Genomic DNA, 16,129 nt, shown 5'->3' on the forward strand with positions numbered 1-16,129 from the left:
CCTACCTCAGCTTCCCGTAGCTGGGACTACAGGCAAGACCTCTACAACCAGCTAATCTTTTTTTTCTATATTTTGTAGAGATGGGGTCTCAATATGTTGCCTAGGCTGGTCTTGAACTCCTGAGCTCAAGTGATCCTCCTGCCTTGGCCTCCCACCAAGTACTCGGATTACAGGTGTGAGCCACCATGACTGCCCCCCTCCACTCTTTCTGTACTTCCAATTGCCTGATCCCAGGTTCCAGTGATATCTGCTGTATCACTTTCCTTAGTTAGGTGGAAATATCACCAATAAGGATAGTCAAAAAAGGAAACGGGGAATGGAGAAAAGGAAGTGAGAATAAAATATATTTTAACTTTGAAAGCTACTAAATTTGATACGATCTTGACCTATCTATTCATTGAAGAATATGCCTTGCCTTTACTTTTTGATCTTTGCAGTCTGGATAATAAATACAAAATGGAAAATGTCCACGGTGATTTAAAAAATTTCAAGTTCGGGCTCGGCCGGGCCCAGCGGCGCGGCGCTGCCTCTCTGCGCGGCGCCCTGCAGCTGCGACGGCGACCGTCGGGTGGACTGCTCCGGGAAGGGGCTGACGGCCGTGCCCGAGGGGCTCAGCGCCTTCACCCAAGCGCTATAAATATCGGCTGGGAGGCGGCGGTGAGAGGCTCGCACGCCTCCAGCCCGGCCCCGGCCCCCCGGGACGGAGAGCCGAGCAGCCCCGGCTCTGGGCTACGGACTATGGGCGAATAGCTCTGACCACCCGGCGAAGCATGCCGCCTGCCTTGGCCTCCCAAAGTGCCGAGATTGCAGCCTCTGCCCGGCCGCCACCCCGTCTGGGAAGTGAGGAGCGTCTCTGCCCAGCCGCCCATCGTCTGAGATGTGGGGAGCGCCTCTGCCCCGCCGCCCCGTCTGGGAAGTGAGGAGCGCCTCTACCCGGCTGCGACCCCGTCTGGGAGGTGAGGAGCGTCTCTGCCCAGCCGCCCCGTCTGAGAAGTGAGGAGACCCTCCGCCTGGCAACCACCCCATATGAGAAGTGAGGAGCCCCTCCGCCCGGCAGCCACCCCGTCTGGGAAGTGAGGAGCGTCTCTGCCCGGCAGCCACCCCATCCAGGAGGGAGGTGGGGGTCAGCCCCCACCAGGCCAGCCACCCCGTCCGGGAGGGAGGTGGGGGGGTCAGCCCCCGGCCCGGCCAGCCGCCCCGTCTGGGAGGGAGGTGGGGGGGGTCAGCCCCCCGCCCGGCCAGCCGCCCCGTCCGGGAGGGAGGTGGGGGGGTCAGCCCCCCGCCTGGCCAGCCGCCCCGTCCGGGAGGGAGGTGGGGGGGTCAGCCGCCCGGCCGGCCGCCCCATCCGGGAGGTGAGGGGCGCCTCTGCCCGGCCGCCCCTACTGGGAAGTGAGGAGCCCCTCTGCCCGGCCAGCCACCCCGTCCAGGAGGGAGGTGGGGGGGTCAGCCCCCCTGCCCGGCCAGCCGCCCCGTCCGGGAGGTGAGGGGCGCCTCTGCCCGGCCGCCCCTACTGGGAAGTGAGGAGCCCCTCTGCCCGGCCAGCCGCCCGGTCCGGGAAGGAGGTGGGGGGGTCAGCCCCCCGCCCGGCCAGCCGCCCCATCCGGGAGGGAGGTGGGGGGGTCAGCCCCCCGCCTGGACAGCCGCCCTGTCCGGGAGGGAGGTGGGGGGGTCAGCCCCCCACCCGGCCAGCCGCCCTGTCCGGGAGGGAGGTGGGGGGGGTCAGCCCCCTGCCCGGCCAGCCGCCCCGTCTGGGAGGTGAGGGGCGCCTCTGCCCGGCCGCCCCTACTGGGAAGTGAGGAGCCCCTCTGCCTGGCCAGCCGCCCCGTCTGGGAGGGAGGTGGGGGGGTCAGCCCCCCGCCCGGCCAGCCGCCCGGTCCGGGAGATGAGGGGCGCCTCTGCCCGGCCGCCCCTACTGGGAAGTGAGGAGCCCCTCTGCCCGGCCACCGCCCCGTCTGGGAGGTGTACCCGGCAGCTCATTGGGAATGGGCCATGATGACAATGGCGGTTTTGTGGAATAGAAGCGGGGGAAAGGCGGGGAAGAGATTGAGAGATCGGATGGTTGCCATGTCTGTGTAGAGGGAGGTAGACACGGGAGACTTTTCATTTTGTTCTGTACTAGGAAAAATTCTTCTGCCTTGTGATCCTGTTGATCGGTGACCTTACCCCCAACTCTGTGCTCTCTGAAACATGTGCTATGTCCACTCAGGGTTAAATGGATTAAGGGTGGTGCAAGATGTGCTTTGTTAAACAGATGCTTGAAGGCAGCATGCTAGTTAAGAGTCATCACCACTCCCTAATCTCAAGTACCCAGGGACACAAACACTACGGAAGGCCGCAGGGTCCTCTGCATAGGAAAACCAGAGACCTTTGTTCACTTGTTTATCTGCTGACCCTCCCTCCACTATTGTCCTATGATCCTGCCAAATCCCCCTCTGTGAGAAACACCCAAGAATGATCAATAAAAATAAATTAAAAAAAAAAAAATTTCAAGTTCAACCCAAATGCAGGATCCCATAGACTCTAAGAACATGGGTGTAGTTGCTGAAAGAAGGCCCATGCCTGGTAAATAAAAACATTATTTTGTTATTATTAAAGCATCAACTAAACCATTAAGAGTCATGACTAATCTAGCAGGAACCCCTCAGACTAGCTCTGAGGGATGAAACGAACAGCTCATAGGTCAAATGTACTATCTCAGGATTTTCATGACACATACGGGCTTCTTGGGAAGTGACCTGACCCGTAACACAACAGAGTTGAAATGTTTAACTGGGTTCTCAATAGTAATGCCTTAGTAACCAAAATTCCCAAACAACTAAAACAAACATTCTGCTTATGCTCCAGCCAATGAGTACTTCTCCAAGCCTCACCTCCTGGAAATGTTTGAGGATATCATTGATGATGAACTCCTTGGTCTCATAGGGATGTACCCGAGTGAATGGATCTAGATTAATCACAGCGTCTTCAAACCGTATCAAAGGAAACCCCAAGGTGCTTTTTAGGGCCTAATTAGGGAAGAAAGGAAATGACATACTTAAGTCATATGATGGCCTTCTGTGATACTATAATTCTAGATTCCATTAAAGCTACAAGTCATGTTAACTTTCGAATGAGGGTCAGGTTTTGATGTTTATAAATAAGGATTTTCCCTATAACTATAAAAGTAAAATACTAGGGAAAAATACATATATAGACAGACATATATCACCCAAGTCACATATATCACACAGAAATAAACACTATCAGTTTGTGTCATAATTCCTTTTAGTCTGTTTTGTATCTGTTTGTCATGTTTTACTTTTTGACTGATGTATACCACACACACAGAAAAGTATACTAATCAAATGTATAGTTCAAAACCCAAATGATTTTTCCCAAAGTGAACACAATAATGTAACCACCACCAGATCAGAAAGCAGACTGTTATCCCCATCTTGGAAGCAGCCCACTCACCATGAGCATGCTCCCACTCCCTCCTCCTTCCTCCCCAAAGACAACCACAGTGATGACATCTATCACTACAGGTAAGTTCTTCTGCTTTAAACTGCATATAAATGGAATCATCAGTATGCACTTCGTTGTAGGTGGCTTCTCATAGACAACATTACATATGGGGGTTTCCTAGATTGTCGCATATAGCTGTAGTTTGTTAACGTCCATTGCCATATAAATACTCCATTGCAAGAATAAAACAATGTATTTAACCACCATTGTTGATGAAAAGTTCAAAAGTTGGGTTGTTTCAGGCTTTTTGCTATTATGAATAATGCTGCTATAAACAACATTAGACATGTCTATGACAGACTAGATAACAGGATCTCACTCTGTTGTCCTGGCTGGAATGCAGTGGCACAATCACAGCTCACTGCGGCCTTGACCTCCTGGGCTCACGCGATCCTCCCACCTCAGCCTCCTTAGCAGGTGAGGCTACATGTGCAAACTACCATGCCCAGCTAATTTTTGTATTTTTTGTAGAGAAGGGTTTTCACCATGTTGCCCAGGCTGGTCTCAAACACCTGGGCTCAAGCAATCCGCCTGCCTTGGCATCCCAAAGTGCTGCGATTACAGCTGTGAACCACTGCTCCCTGCCTAGCTATGTCTTTTGGGGCACATTTATGCATTTTTCTTGGACATATACCTGGGAGTGGAACTGGGTCATAAAGAATGTACATGCACAATCTTAATATATTCTGCCAAACAGTTTTCCAAAGTGGTCAAACCAGTTTATGCTCCATTCAGCAGTCTACAAGATCCCTTGCTATTCTACACCCTCATCAACACTTAGTATAGATCGTTTAAAAAAAAAAAAAAAGATATTCTGGCTAGGAGTGGTGGCTCATGCCTGTAATCCCAGCACTCTGGGAAGCTGAGGTGGGAGGATCGCTTGAGGCCAGAAGTTCAAGACCAGCCTGGGTGAAGAAGTAAGACCTTGTCTCTACAAAAAGTTTAAAAATTAACTGGGCATGGTGGCGTGCGCCTGTAGTCTCAGCCATTCAGGAGGCTGGAGGAGGAGGATCACTTGGACTTTGAAGGTCAAGGCCACACTAAGCTGAGATCATGCCACTGTACTTAGCCTGGGTGACAGAGTAAGACCCTGCCTCACTCTTTCTTTCTCTAAAACAGAAAACAAAGTCTCTGTTGCCCAGGCTGGAGTACAGTGGCGGGATCTTGGCTCACTGCAGCCTGGACCTCCTGGGCTCAAGTGATCCTCCTGCCTCAGCCTCCCCCTACAGGTACATACCACCATGCCCAGCTGATTTTTTTTTTTTTTTTTTTTTTTTTGGAGAGACAGGGTCTCACTTTGTTGCTCAACTCCTGGCCTCAAGTGATCCACCCATCTCAGCCTCCCAAAGTGCTGGGATTACCGTGGCTGACCCTGTCACTTAAAACAAACAACGACCAAAAACAAAAACAAACAAACAAACAAACAAAAAACACCCAGAAAATCTGAACAGTGTGTAATGGTATCTCAGCATAGTTTTGACAGATAAACTGATGGGTGTGTAATGGTACCTCAGCGTAGTCTCTTTTCAGTTGAGAAGTGAGATTAAGCAACTTTTAAATGCATAAGCCATTTGGATATCTTTTTGTGAAGTGCTTATTGAAGTATTTTGCTCATTTTTGTAGTGAGTTCATGTTTTTTATTTCTTACTGCTTTGTAGGAGTTCTTATATATTCTGTATACCAAGTCCTCTGTTGAACAGATGTGTTGCAAATATCTTCTTCCATTCTGTGACTTATCTTACTACTGTTTAAATGGTGTCTTTTAATGATCAGACAGTCTTAATTTTAAGGAAATCTGCCTTATCAATATTTTCTTATATGGTAAGAGCTTTCTGTGTCCTGGTTAAGAAATTTTTGTCTACACCAAGGTCATAAAGATATTCCCATGTTTACTTATACAAGTTTTATTGTTTTACTCTTCACACCTACATTTTATTTATGCTCCACCTAGAATTTATTTTTATGTACGGTAGGAGGGAGTGGCCAAGATTCATTTTTTTCTGATAAATATTGAACTAAGTAATATTTACTGAAAAGGTCATCCGTTCCACTACCGCAGTATGGCATAAATGCTGTCAAAAGTCACGTGATGGTATTATACATCCATTTCTGGATTCTCTCTTCTGTTTCACTTTGCTTTGCTTTCTACTAATGCCACACTGTCTTAATTACTGTAGTCTTGTAATAATTTCTGAAATCGAATAGTGTAAGCTCTCCCCAACTTTGTGCTTTTTCTCCAGGGTTACCTTAGCTGCTCTTTGCGCTTTTCAACTGCAGAGAAATTTTAGAATCAGCTTGTCAATTTGCTTCCAAAAAAACTGCTGGAATTTTCATCAGGACTGTACTGAATCTACAGATCAATTTGAGGAGCAACGACAACTTCACCGAATCTTCCAACTTATTGGCATGGTATGTCCCTTCATCTATGTGGGTCTTTAATTTTTCACAATAATGTTTAATTGTTTTCTGTGTAGAGGTCTTATACGTCTTTGGTTGGGTTTATTCTTAGATACTGTGGTAGATTTAAAATGACCACATATTCTTTGCATCTTCTGTCAAGTGGTGAAGTCTATGTTCCCTCCACCTGAATCTTCACTAGCCTTGTGATTTGCTTCAGCCAATAGGATGCGAGAGATATAATAATGTGTGACCTTTGAGCCTGGGCCTCAAGAGAGCTTGGAGCTTCTGCACTGCCTGTTTTGATGCTTCCACCACGTGAAGAAGCTGAGAGTAGCTTCCTTGAAGATGGGAGACCATGTGGAAAGGGGTTCTGCTGACAGCCAGCACCAATCCGCTGGACATGGGACTGAGGTCATCTCATACCATTTAATCGCGTTTAACTGCCAGGTGAGTGCAGCCATATGAACAACCACTGGTGAGACCAGCAGAAGAAACACCCAGCTAGGTCTAGTCCAAATTATTAACCCACAGAATTGTAAACAAATAAGATGGTGGTTGTTTTAAACCACTGCAATTTGGAGTCATTTGTTACACAATAATAGATAATGATACAGTATTTAATGTTTTCTTTCTCTCCCTCCCTCCCTCCCTCCTCTTCCCTCTCATCTCTCTCTCCTCCTCCCCCTTCTCTCTATCCCTCCCTCCTTCCTTCCTTCCTTCCATTTTTGTAGAGACAGGGTCTCCCTATGATGCCCAGGCTGGTCCTGAACTCCTGGGCTCAAGTGATCCTCCCACCTAGGCCTCCCAAAGTGCTGGGATTACAGGTGTAAGCCACCACACCCAGACCTGTTTTCTTAATAGCCTCCAAATTTTTCTTTTCTCTGTTATTATTGCTGACGTGTAGAAATACAACTGTTTTCTATACTGTCTCTAGTGACCTTACTAAATTTACTTATTCTAATAACTTATCTGAAAATACTTTTAGATTTTCTAGTAAATGATCGTGTTTTCTACAAATAACGAAGTTTTTATTTTCCTTTCCAGCTCCTATGCCTTTTACTTCTTTTTCAAAAAGATCATCCTTGACTTATTTTACTGGCTGAACTCCCGTGTAACGGTGAAAGAAGTGGTGATAATGGGTATCTTTCCTTTATCTCAAGAAAAAGCTTTTACTATCTCACCAATTAGTATGATGTTTGTTGTAGCTTTTTAACAGATAGACCTAAACAGATGAAAGCAGTTATCTTCTATTTTTAGCTTGCTGAATTTTTACTGTAGATGGATGTTAAAGTTTGTCAAACAGCTTTTATGCATTTTTAAATAATCATATTCTATTTTATCATGTTGATGTGGTAAATTACCAAATTTATCTGCAAATGTGAAACTGAATGTGCATTCCAGGAAAAAATCCAATTTGGTTATATTAGCCTTCTTATATATTTCTGTTTTTGATTTACTAATATTTTGTTCAGATTTCTTTCTTCTATATTCATGAAAAAGTGCTGGTCTATAATTTTCCCTTATTATTTGATAATTTTTTTTTTTAAATTACAGTTTTCTGGTAAACTTCTTAGATACATTCATAGTATTTTAAATTCTCTGTCTAAAAATACCAACATCCAGTTTATCTATGGTTCTGTTTCTAGTGTTTGTTTTTTCTCTTGGTCTCATCTCATCTTGGCCTGGTAATTTGTGACTGAATGCAACATTTTGTATGAAAACTTACAGAGACTTTGGATGAGTTTTTAGCTTCTGGTAGGCAGTTAGAGTAAGAAGCATAATGCCTAAATCAACCAGGGTTTGGGTTTTCTCAAGGCTGTGTTTCAGTCTTTATCTAAGTTCTGGTGTGTTTTAGTCCTTATGAGGCCTGGTGTAGTCCTTTAGCAGTCTCAACAAAAACCAATGCCATTCCTCCACTTTTAATCTCCCTAGTACCACAAAACTGCTTAGAAGACTGTTTAAGTTCTTCAGCCTCTTAGCTGCCACTTTTTGCTTCATTTCTCTCAGACTGTGTCACTTAGAAATCATCAAATATCTCAAGAAAGAAAGTACCTCAGATTATTGGGGTTTGTTTTCTGCCTGTCCCTTCTCTGTAAGATATTAGCCCTTCAATTACCAGCTCTCTTAGTAGCACTGAAGTCTAAGTTTTGCTTTGCTAGCCCCATGAGACTGCCAAAAGCTTTACTTGCATTCTCTGCCTGTTGGCAGCTGCTTTCTGCTTGGCTTCTTCACCTTTCTCCCCACACTGCTTACAAATCAGAAAAAGTCTCAAGAATAGAAGCAAAATAAATGTTGGGCTCACCTTACTGAGTTTCTCTCCTCTCATAAATCTTGAACTCTCCAGTCCTGGCTGTTTTGGTAGCTTTCCAATGGCTTCACGTGGACACTCCCCAACCCCGCCCCCACGATCTGTCTTTTCTTGAAGTTCTCAACTAGCCTGGGTCTGCTATAAGCTGGTTAACAATCTCTGGATATAGGTCTATTTTCTGATTGTATCTTTATTTAAAATGATTGATATTTCAAGGTGTTTACAAGGCATGCCAAATACTCTTCCTTACCGAATATAAAAACACTTTTTCATGCTAATATTACCAGTAAATCTCTGATTCACTTGGAATTTATCCTTACATAAAGTGTCAAGAATAAATCTAATTTTATATTTTTTCTATTGTGATTTAGTCTAATAGCACTATTGAAAAGTCTATATACTCCCCACTGAATTAAAGTCTCTTTATTATATATTAAAATTTCATGTGCAACTTAATGACATTTCTATTCTGTTTTCTTACTTATAATCTTTTTGCATGTGTCTTCTGAGACTGCCTTAAATTATTTTGGAACAAGAATACATTTAATTGAAATTCAATCATATAATGGAAGAAAGGGTGAAATTTTTTAAAACCATAGAGAAGGGAAAACTTTTTTGTGACTCAAAATTCAGATTCAAGACTATGCTTTCAGGGATCATTTCTACAGTTTGTTACTAGAGAATTTCTCTGCACATGTAGTTTTCAAAAAAAAAATTAGATTCAAAACAGCAAAAGACTAATAAATTTGACAACATAAAAATAAACAGCTCTTGTATAATTAAACACAAACACACACACACACGCCAAAAGCAAAGTAAAAAGACAAAAAGCTGAAGAAAAAATACTTGCAACTTTCATCAAAGACATAACTTTTAGAAAGAGCTTCTAAAATTAGAAGAGATAAAAGGCCTGACAGAAAAATAGACAAGTGACATAACCAGACAGTTCACAGAGAAAAATCTGGACCTTTAACATACAGATCAGGAAAAGAAGAAGTAGAATAAACGAAAACAGAAATAGGCAGAGAAGCAACAGAGCAAGAGGAGAACCAGAAAGGACAGATGTCAAGAACAGGGAAGTCAGCAATGTCAAAATGGCAGAGGATGCTACAAAGATAAGGCTAGAGAGAAAGGTCACTGGACTTGGTGCCTTGGGAAGTCACTGATAACCTCCTGCTAAGTAATTTCAGAATATTTTAGAGATTAATAGCAACCTCAAGTTGAGCTGGGCCCAGCGGCTCATGCCTGTAATCCCAGCACTTTGGGAGGCTGAGGTGGGCAGATAACTTGAGCCCAGGAGTTTGAGACCAGCCTGTGCAACATGGTAAAACTCTGTCTCTACAAAAAAATACAAAAATTAGCCAGGCATGGTGGCACGCACCTATAATCCCAGCTACCTGGGATGCTGAGGTGAGAGGATCATCTGAGCCCAGGAGGTTGAGGCTGCAGTAAGCTGTGATCATGCCACTGCACTTCAGCCTGACAGAGCGAGACCCTGTCTTCCCCACCCCCCAAAAAAGTCCAACATCAAGTTAATTCAGCCTAACTCTCCCTCTCTCTCTCTCTCTCTTTGGTATAAATAAAACAAGAAATGTTAAGTGGATGGCCTAAAGTCATATGGCTAGCTACTTGATTTTAGACTTGAATATGTGCATTTTCACAATAGCAACTACCTATTAGGTAGAAAGCATGAAAGCCAGAATGGAGGGTATTATTTCTCCTGAAAAATGTTCTGCTATTCATTCACCCATGCCTCACCCCACCTCTTGGTGAGTGATGATAAAGTACGTGAGCAGGCCTTATTTTCCTCATTTCACTGTCAGAGAAACTGAGTGAACGTTCAGTAAGCTCAACTGCTTTGCTTAGAGTCATAAAATAAACACGCTGGGAAAACAGGGTACTGACAATCAGTTCAGCACTCTGTTTTGCCAATACTACTTTGAGCGTTACTTTATTCTCAGAGAAGAGAAAATGAGATCAAAACAAAGGCTTAAGGTAAAAAGCTTTTATACCCCAACTTTGTCCTTGCAACCAAATATTAAAGAAGAACCACACAAAGTAGCAAAGACTTTGAAACCTCTACTGAAATGTCAAAACCTTCATCATAGACACTATTACCTTTCTGAATGACTAAGGTGCTTGGTCTGAATTGAGGAAATATTCTGGCCCTTAAGTAAAAGTTATCCTTACCTAGTCATTTACTGCTTTTGGGACTCCACATTTGAAAAAGCTGAGATACAGCCCAGTGGTATGAATTATTCTGCCACCTTCAGGTTAATCTGGACAGTCAAAGTCGAGATGAGGGAACGAGCCAAACAGGGCTTATTCTTGTAGTAACTAAATGACTAATCAAATACAGTAGTATACAAAGTTGATGCTTATTTACTCAAGCAGCAGACAGTTTCCTGTTATAAAATGGATTTTGGAGAAGGCAATCCTGTGTTCATAAGCTCCTAATAAAAATAGGAAACTGTCTATTTCTACCTCCCCACGCGAAAACTGCTGAAGTCTTCCAGAAACTTCATAGAGTTGAAAGAAGAAATACCTGTCTATATACCATAAGGTCTCAGATCCCAAGCTATTCCCTCAGCCATGTCCTTTCCTTTCTTAGTTTATCCTGCACTAAACAAAACTGTCTGGAATTCATTCTTTAAAGGTTTATTTATGGTACATAGAGACTGTTTATGTGAAGCAGGGTATTTGCCTATTTCCCTCTTGGGACAATGTTTAAAACTACAGGGATATTTCCCTCTCTGGCACTTTCTGAAATACAATTAACAATACTGGATCTTTTTTCCTTTTAACAAATCTGGTTTTTATTTAGGGAGGGGAGGAAAAAAGTAAAGGGTCTGAAGTTTCCCAACAAATTATTTCAAGCCTTTGAGAAGACAGTTTTAGGCTTTTTAAATAGTGTCTTTGTTCGAAACTCCCCCTAACCCCCACCCTCTCACTCTGACCATTAAAATGTGGGTTTTCTTCCAAACTAGATTGCTCAATTAAAGCCCTTCTTTTGTAATACCCCAATGCTCTAAATGGAAAAAGGACTGCTGTAGGCCACCTCATGAAACCATTTAAAGGCTCCTGGCCTCTTTTGATCTTTAAAAAAAGCCAAAAACACGTATAAACTACCTGGCATTTTCAGTATCACTCGGCCACTTTCTAACACGCAAACTTGAGAGAATGGAGAGAATGGGGAGTCAGGCAGGAATGCTGTGCTTTGGTCTCTGCATTTGTGAAATGGGACTATTATCTCCCCATTCTTCCACCGCAGAGTAAGGAATCCAATTGAGATAGCAGATGTGAAACTGCTTTCAGTCCTTTTGAACAGACACTATATCTGGCAACAATGTACCCTCAGTGTAAACCTGAAGAGACTTCCCTCTGAGATTTCTGACAGTCTCACTTCTGGCCTGGAGTCAGGAGAATCAAGATAATTATTCCTTCAATACCAAAGACGTGGTTTACCTTTTAGTCAGGCTCTCGTGACTCCTGTTCAGGGACAGGACTCCATTTTCTAAGCACATACTTTTAGCCATTATATATTCATCTAAAAGAGCATAGTACCCTTCTAAGAGCTACTAATAAAGGCATATTACTCTGTTAGAAAACTCTTTGAATAAATGACATTATTTTATGAGTCCCAGACTCCACTAGGAGACTCAAGACACAGTAAAATGTGACTCCCACAAGCTGAGAATTTAACTCTTTAGTCCCAATTCCCCGCACCCTGCTGGAAACATTAACTTACTACACTCGGCGTGCCCCCTACACACCTCATCACATGGCTGCTCCATGTAATTGTTTCACGATGATTTGAAAAATGCCCTGAAAATGTTCCTTCAATTCAGTGCCAGATGAAACATTCAACTGAAATGATTTCGTTGACTGTATGCCGAGCGCACACACAACCATCATGTAACTGGGGGGGCTGGAGCTACTTCGACTGCAGAAAATCAGACTGCTTTTCTCAGTCTGGGGAGTTTTCTGCTGGGAGCAATTTGAAGGGAATAGTGAGGTGTCTGTGTTTCTTAGTAAGATGATTTTAAAAACAAGAAGTCCTCAACCCTCAGGAAATGCTTCACATTGGTTTGCTGGGCAAGTGCCAAGTGCTCTGGGTGAATATATACTTTATCAAACAAACCCATTCCAAAGGTCACACAAGTCAAGTGGATACTTGTGGATATTAACAAGATAGTGGTTTTCCCATGGTTTTCCCCTCACTCCCATGCTAACTATAAGTATCTTTAATCTCCTGGGAAATGAAATTAAAGCGAATGAAGCAGACAGGGCCGTGAGTGAAGGGCACGCTGCACTCTTCCAGAGATGGCTGCAAGAGCCATTCCTGCTCCAGGTCCCCACCAGCACTCCCTGTGGCTTGGCCTCAGTTTGCCACCCCAGTGCTGTCACCCTTGCCCTACCCTTACCCAAATGTGATCTGATGTTGACCAGACTACTGTCTCATTACCTGTGTGTCGATTTTAGAAGCTGTGAGTTGGCAGACACGGCCACATGAGGCCCGCACATGTGTTTTGTTAGGCCCACAAGGTTTAAAAAAACCAAAAAACTTGAATTGGTTGCCAATGTTTAAAAACCAGGAGATTCCACATAAAAATCCAGATTTCCGGTTTCTCTTTAAAAATCTGAAGATCTGGCAACACCAGGTTCACATTCCTCCATGACAGCAAGCGGCTGGAGCGGGTTGTGGCGGCCCCTTCAGATGGAGCAGGCACTCCTGGTTGGGGAGACACGACACCACCCCGGTGTGCAGCTCCACTCGCTGCATTGCCAGCACAGCTCCTGCAGGCATCTACGTTAGGACCCTAGACTTACTTCTTATCTGCTCATATCTCTAGCTGTTTCTGCGCAGCAAGACGACTATCTTGTAGCATCTTAGAGGCGGCAGCATGGGGCAGTGAGAAGACTCCTCGACTGGTGGTTAGTAGGAAGATGGAGGTCTTGAGTATTATCTTTAAGTGCAACAGAATGAAAAACCAGAACCAATGGGTCCAAGCTGCAGGGGGCTGACTTTGACTCAAACTAAGGAAAGACTTTCTAACACCCCTGGATCCACTCCTGCTCCTATCACTTCCTAGCCACACAGCCTTGACTAACAAAACACTTTGAACTTCAATTTCCCTGTCTACCAAGCAAGTACATCACTGAGAACTCACAGGTCTAAAATTCTCTGGTTCCTTATGTTCTATGGGGAAGCATAGTATAGTGAAAAAAAAAAAATAGACTTTAGAGTCAGACAGGCTTGGATTTGAATCCCAGCTTTCTTCCTTAATGAAGATAAACTTTATGGCTGAAAATGAAGACGGTGTTCAGGCTGTGTCTAGTAAGTAGTCATCAAGATGGTCTAAGGGCTTCATCCTGATGTGGTGGTAGAGAAGGCCATATCCCAGTGGGTAAGTGGGCTGAGTCGACTTTAAACACTCCTAGTAGACAATCCTAGTGACAATCATTCAAAAAGAGGTGGATACTTAGGAAGAGAGAAGTAGGAAGGTGAGCAGGCCTCGGGCACAAAAAGAAGATGCTGTCTTGACTCTGCTTTTTCTCTTGATCCTGGACACAACTTTAGGAAAAAGGCTTTTATCTCACTGAGGTAAGCCAGGAGCTAAACAGAGAGCAAATGGGTTTTACAGAATTATCTGTGAATCTCTTGAGCTACTCCTTGATCTTCGGCAATGTCGTATTTAAGTTTCGTTTTTTTTTTTTTTTTAAAGACAAATACACGTAAGTCAATAAACCTTCTGAAAAAGGAAATCTGTAAAAATAAAATGTCTGCTATGAATGATGATGAGGGACAAAAAAAAAAGCACACACACACACACAACAACAAATAACAAATAGTAAACACACTCATTCTTTTCCAAGGAAAAATCATCTAAAAAAATTTACCCAAATAGCAGCTCACCTTAAGATCCAATGGGAGCTTGTTGGAGGTGAACACACTTAGCTTGATCTGAGGAATGCTGATTTTGAGATTTTCAAAATAGTATCGAATTGGTGTTCCACCTTGCTCAGCTGTCTTTTCATGGAGGTTTTCATCATATTTTTCCACCTCTGGTACAAAGGAAGAATTAAAAAAACAAAAAAGAATTTCTTAGTCTCATGATCCACAGAATCCACTTTGTATTCACATAGAAAAAAATCATCAAAAAAAGGAAACCATCTATCACTCTCAATTTAGTTTGTGAGGGTACAGTGACGTGTATAGTATTCTGATGCCATTCTTTGTAAGAGTAGATCTGTTTTGTGTTGTTTATCAAAAAAGAAGACTAGCATGTTAACTTGTGACTCCATACCATCCAACAGATGTCATCTTTGGAAAAAATCATCCAGATGGAAAAGCCAAAGGCCACAGGTGTATTTGTTAGCAATGTTATTATCAATGACCCAGATTATCTAAATTTATTTTCCTAGGATCATATCCAAATAAGGTCTTGGAGTGCAGTGTAACTGAATCAAAATGGATATCACCAATTCATGAATCTGAGTGAAACATAAACGCCTGAAAAAGAATCAGGCTGCGGGCTGTAAAGACGTAATATCACTACAAGCAGCGCCCTGTCTCCCAAATGGTGGACATCCATTTAAATAGGACAATCAAGGCAGATTTTTTACTTGCCATCTCATGAAATAAAAGGAGTAGCAGGAGTAGCATGGGCTACAACACAGCAATGTGCTCTTTGCACTTGATGCTGTATGCACATCCAACTGGGCAGCATATTTTGCCTTGGCTTCACGTGCCTTGGAAATAAAACCAGAGAGCTGGCACATACCTACTTATCAAACACATTTATGTTGTAAGCTATCATCAGTGCTACTTACAGAAAAATGATACTGCAACAGAGACCTGCCCATTTATGCTGAGGAAGCAGAAACAGCTACAGACAGGATGGCAGGTACCTTAAGGAGCAGCAGGACTGGGCTTGTGGATCTGAGGGCTGCATGCTGCCTCTGTCCCATCCCATCAGCACTGGTGACAACATACCAAAAATATGGGAAGCAACCCCTTAGTCAGCTCCCACTTCAGTGAAAGGCAGGCAAGGATTTTACAAAAGTCTAAATCCATGCTTGAGGAGAAATTTATTACAGCAACTTATAAGAAAATTTACAAGAAAAGCATGTCGAATCAAATTTAAAGTAAAACTTCCCAGGAAGGTACCAAAACAGAATGGATACCTGGCAGGCAGGCTCCCAAGTGGCTGTCTGAATACAAATAAACACTGGCGTTCCAACCCAAAGTGGAAAACACAGCATTAAACAGACAGGATCTTGCTCTTGATCCCAAATACTCTTAAAGCTTAAATTCTAAATCTGGGATAAAAAGAACAAAAATATTTTTCTTGCATTGTGTGTATGTATGTACATGTGTACACACATTCCCAGTGATTTTTTTCTCTAGCCAACATGGGCAGATAAACATAAAAGCCTCTTTCTTATCATTTCTTCAGGCTCAATATTTAGTTTAGGCTTCAAAAGACTGAGTATTACTGACTTTTTTCTAAGCTGTATACACAGCCATGAAAAGCCCATCTAAGAGCGGAAGGAAAGGCTGTGATGAGGAATCGAAAAGAAGCAACAGCTCAATTATTTCTGTAGCACTGCTGGAAACCTGGGCTTTTCAATAGCTTATCTTACTCCCTTCTACAAAGAAGAGAGTAAATAAGTAGAAACCTTTGTAATTACAAAAAGGCACAAGGGTTTGGATGTCAAAAGTTAATGAATTGAGGCTAGCCAATTTTATTTTCTCAACTAAACCAAAGGAACTGCCAAAGGGATTTCTGATTCTTGGCCTGGAGTCTGTTTAATCAACAAAGGTTAGGAAACAAAGTGGTTTGCTAAATGACTAATATCATTTCTGTCATCCTAGAGCAGATGAATCAAAAAAATGCAAAGCAAAGAGGAATA

The 16,129-nt window shown here is 43.3% G+C and overlaps 1 protein-coding gene and 1 pseudogene across 12 annotated transcripts in view; one reads left to right on the forward strand and one right to left on the reverse strand.

The window, feature by feature from the left end:
- The window catches only part of VPS13D (vacuolar protein sorting 13 homolog D), a 283,384-nt gene that overhangs the window by 96,005 nt on the left and 171,250 nt on the right, over positions 1 to 16,129 (reverse strand). For all 12 annotated transcript variants that reach the window (XM_063785968.1, XM_001145053.7, XM_009448445.5 and 9 more), the window contains 2 exons: positions 14,130 to 14,278; positions 2,871 to 3,005 (listed from right to left, as the gene is read on the reverse strand). In XM_063785968.1, the coding sequence (XP_063642038.1) occupies positions 2,871 to 3,005; positions 14,130 to 14,278 (284 nt within the window). The remainder of the gene's footprint in view (positions 1 to 2,870; positions 3,006 to 14,129; positions 14,279 to 16,129) is intronic.
- LOC112206930 (small nucleolar RNA U3) lies at positions 8,850 to 8,929 on the forward strand (annotated as a pseudogene).

Source organism: Pan troglodytes, chromosome 1, assembly GCF_028858775.2.
Source record: "Pan troglodytes isolate AG18354 chromosome 1, NHGRI_mPanTro3-v2.0_pri, whole genome shotgun sequence".
Lineage (NCBI taxonomy): Eukaryota > Metazoa > Chordata > Mammalia > Primates > Hominidae > Pan > Pan troglodytes.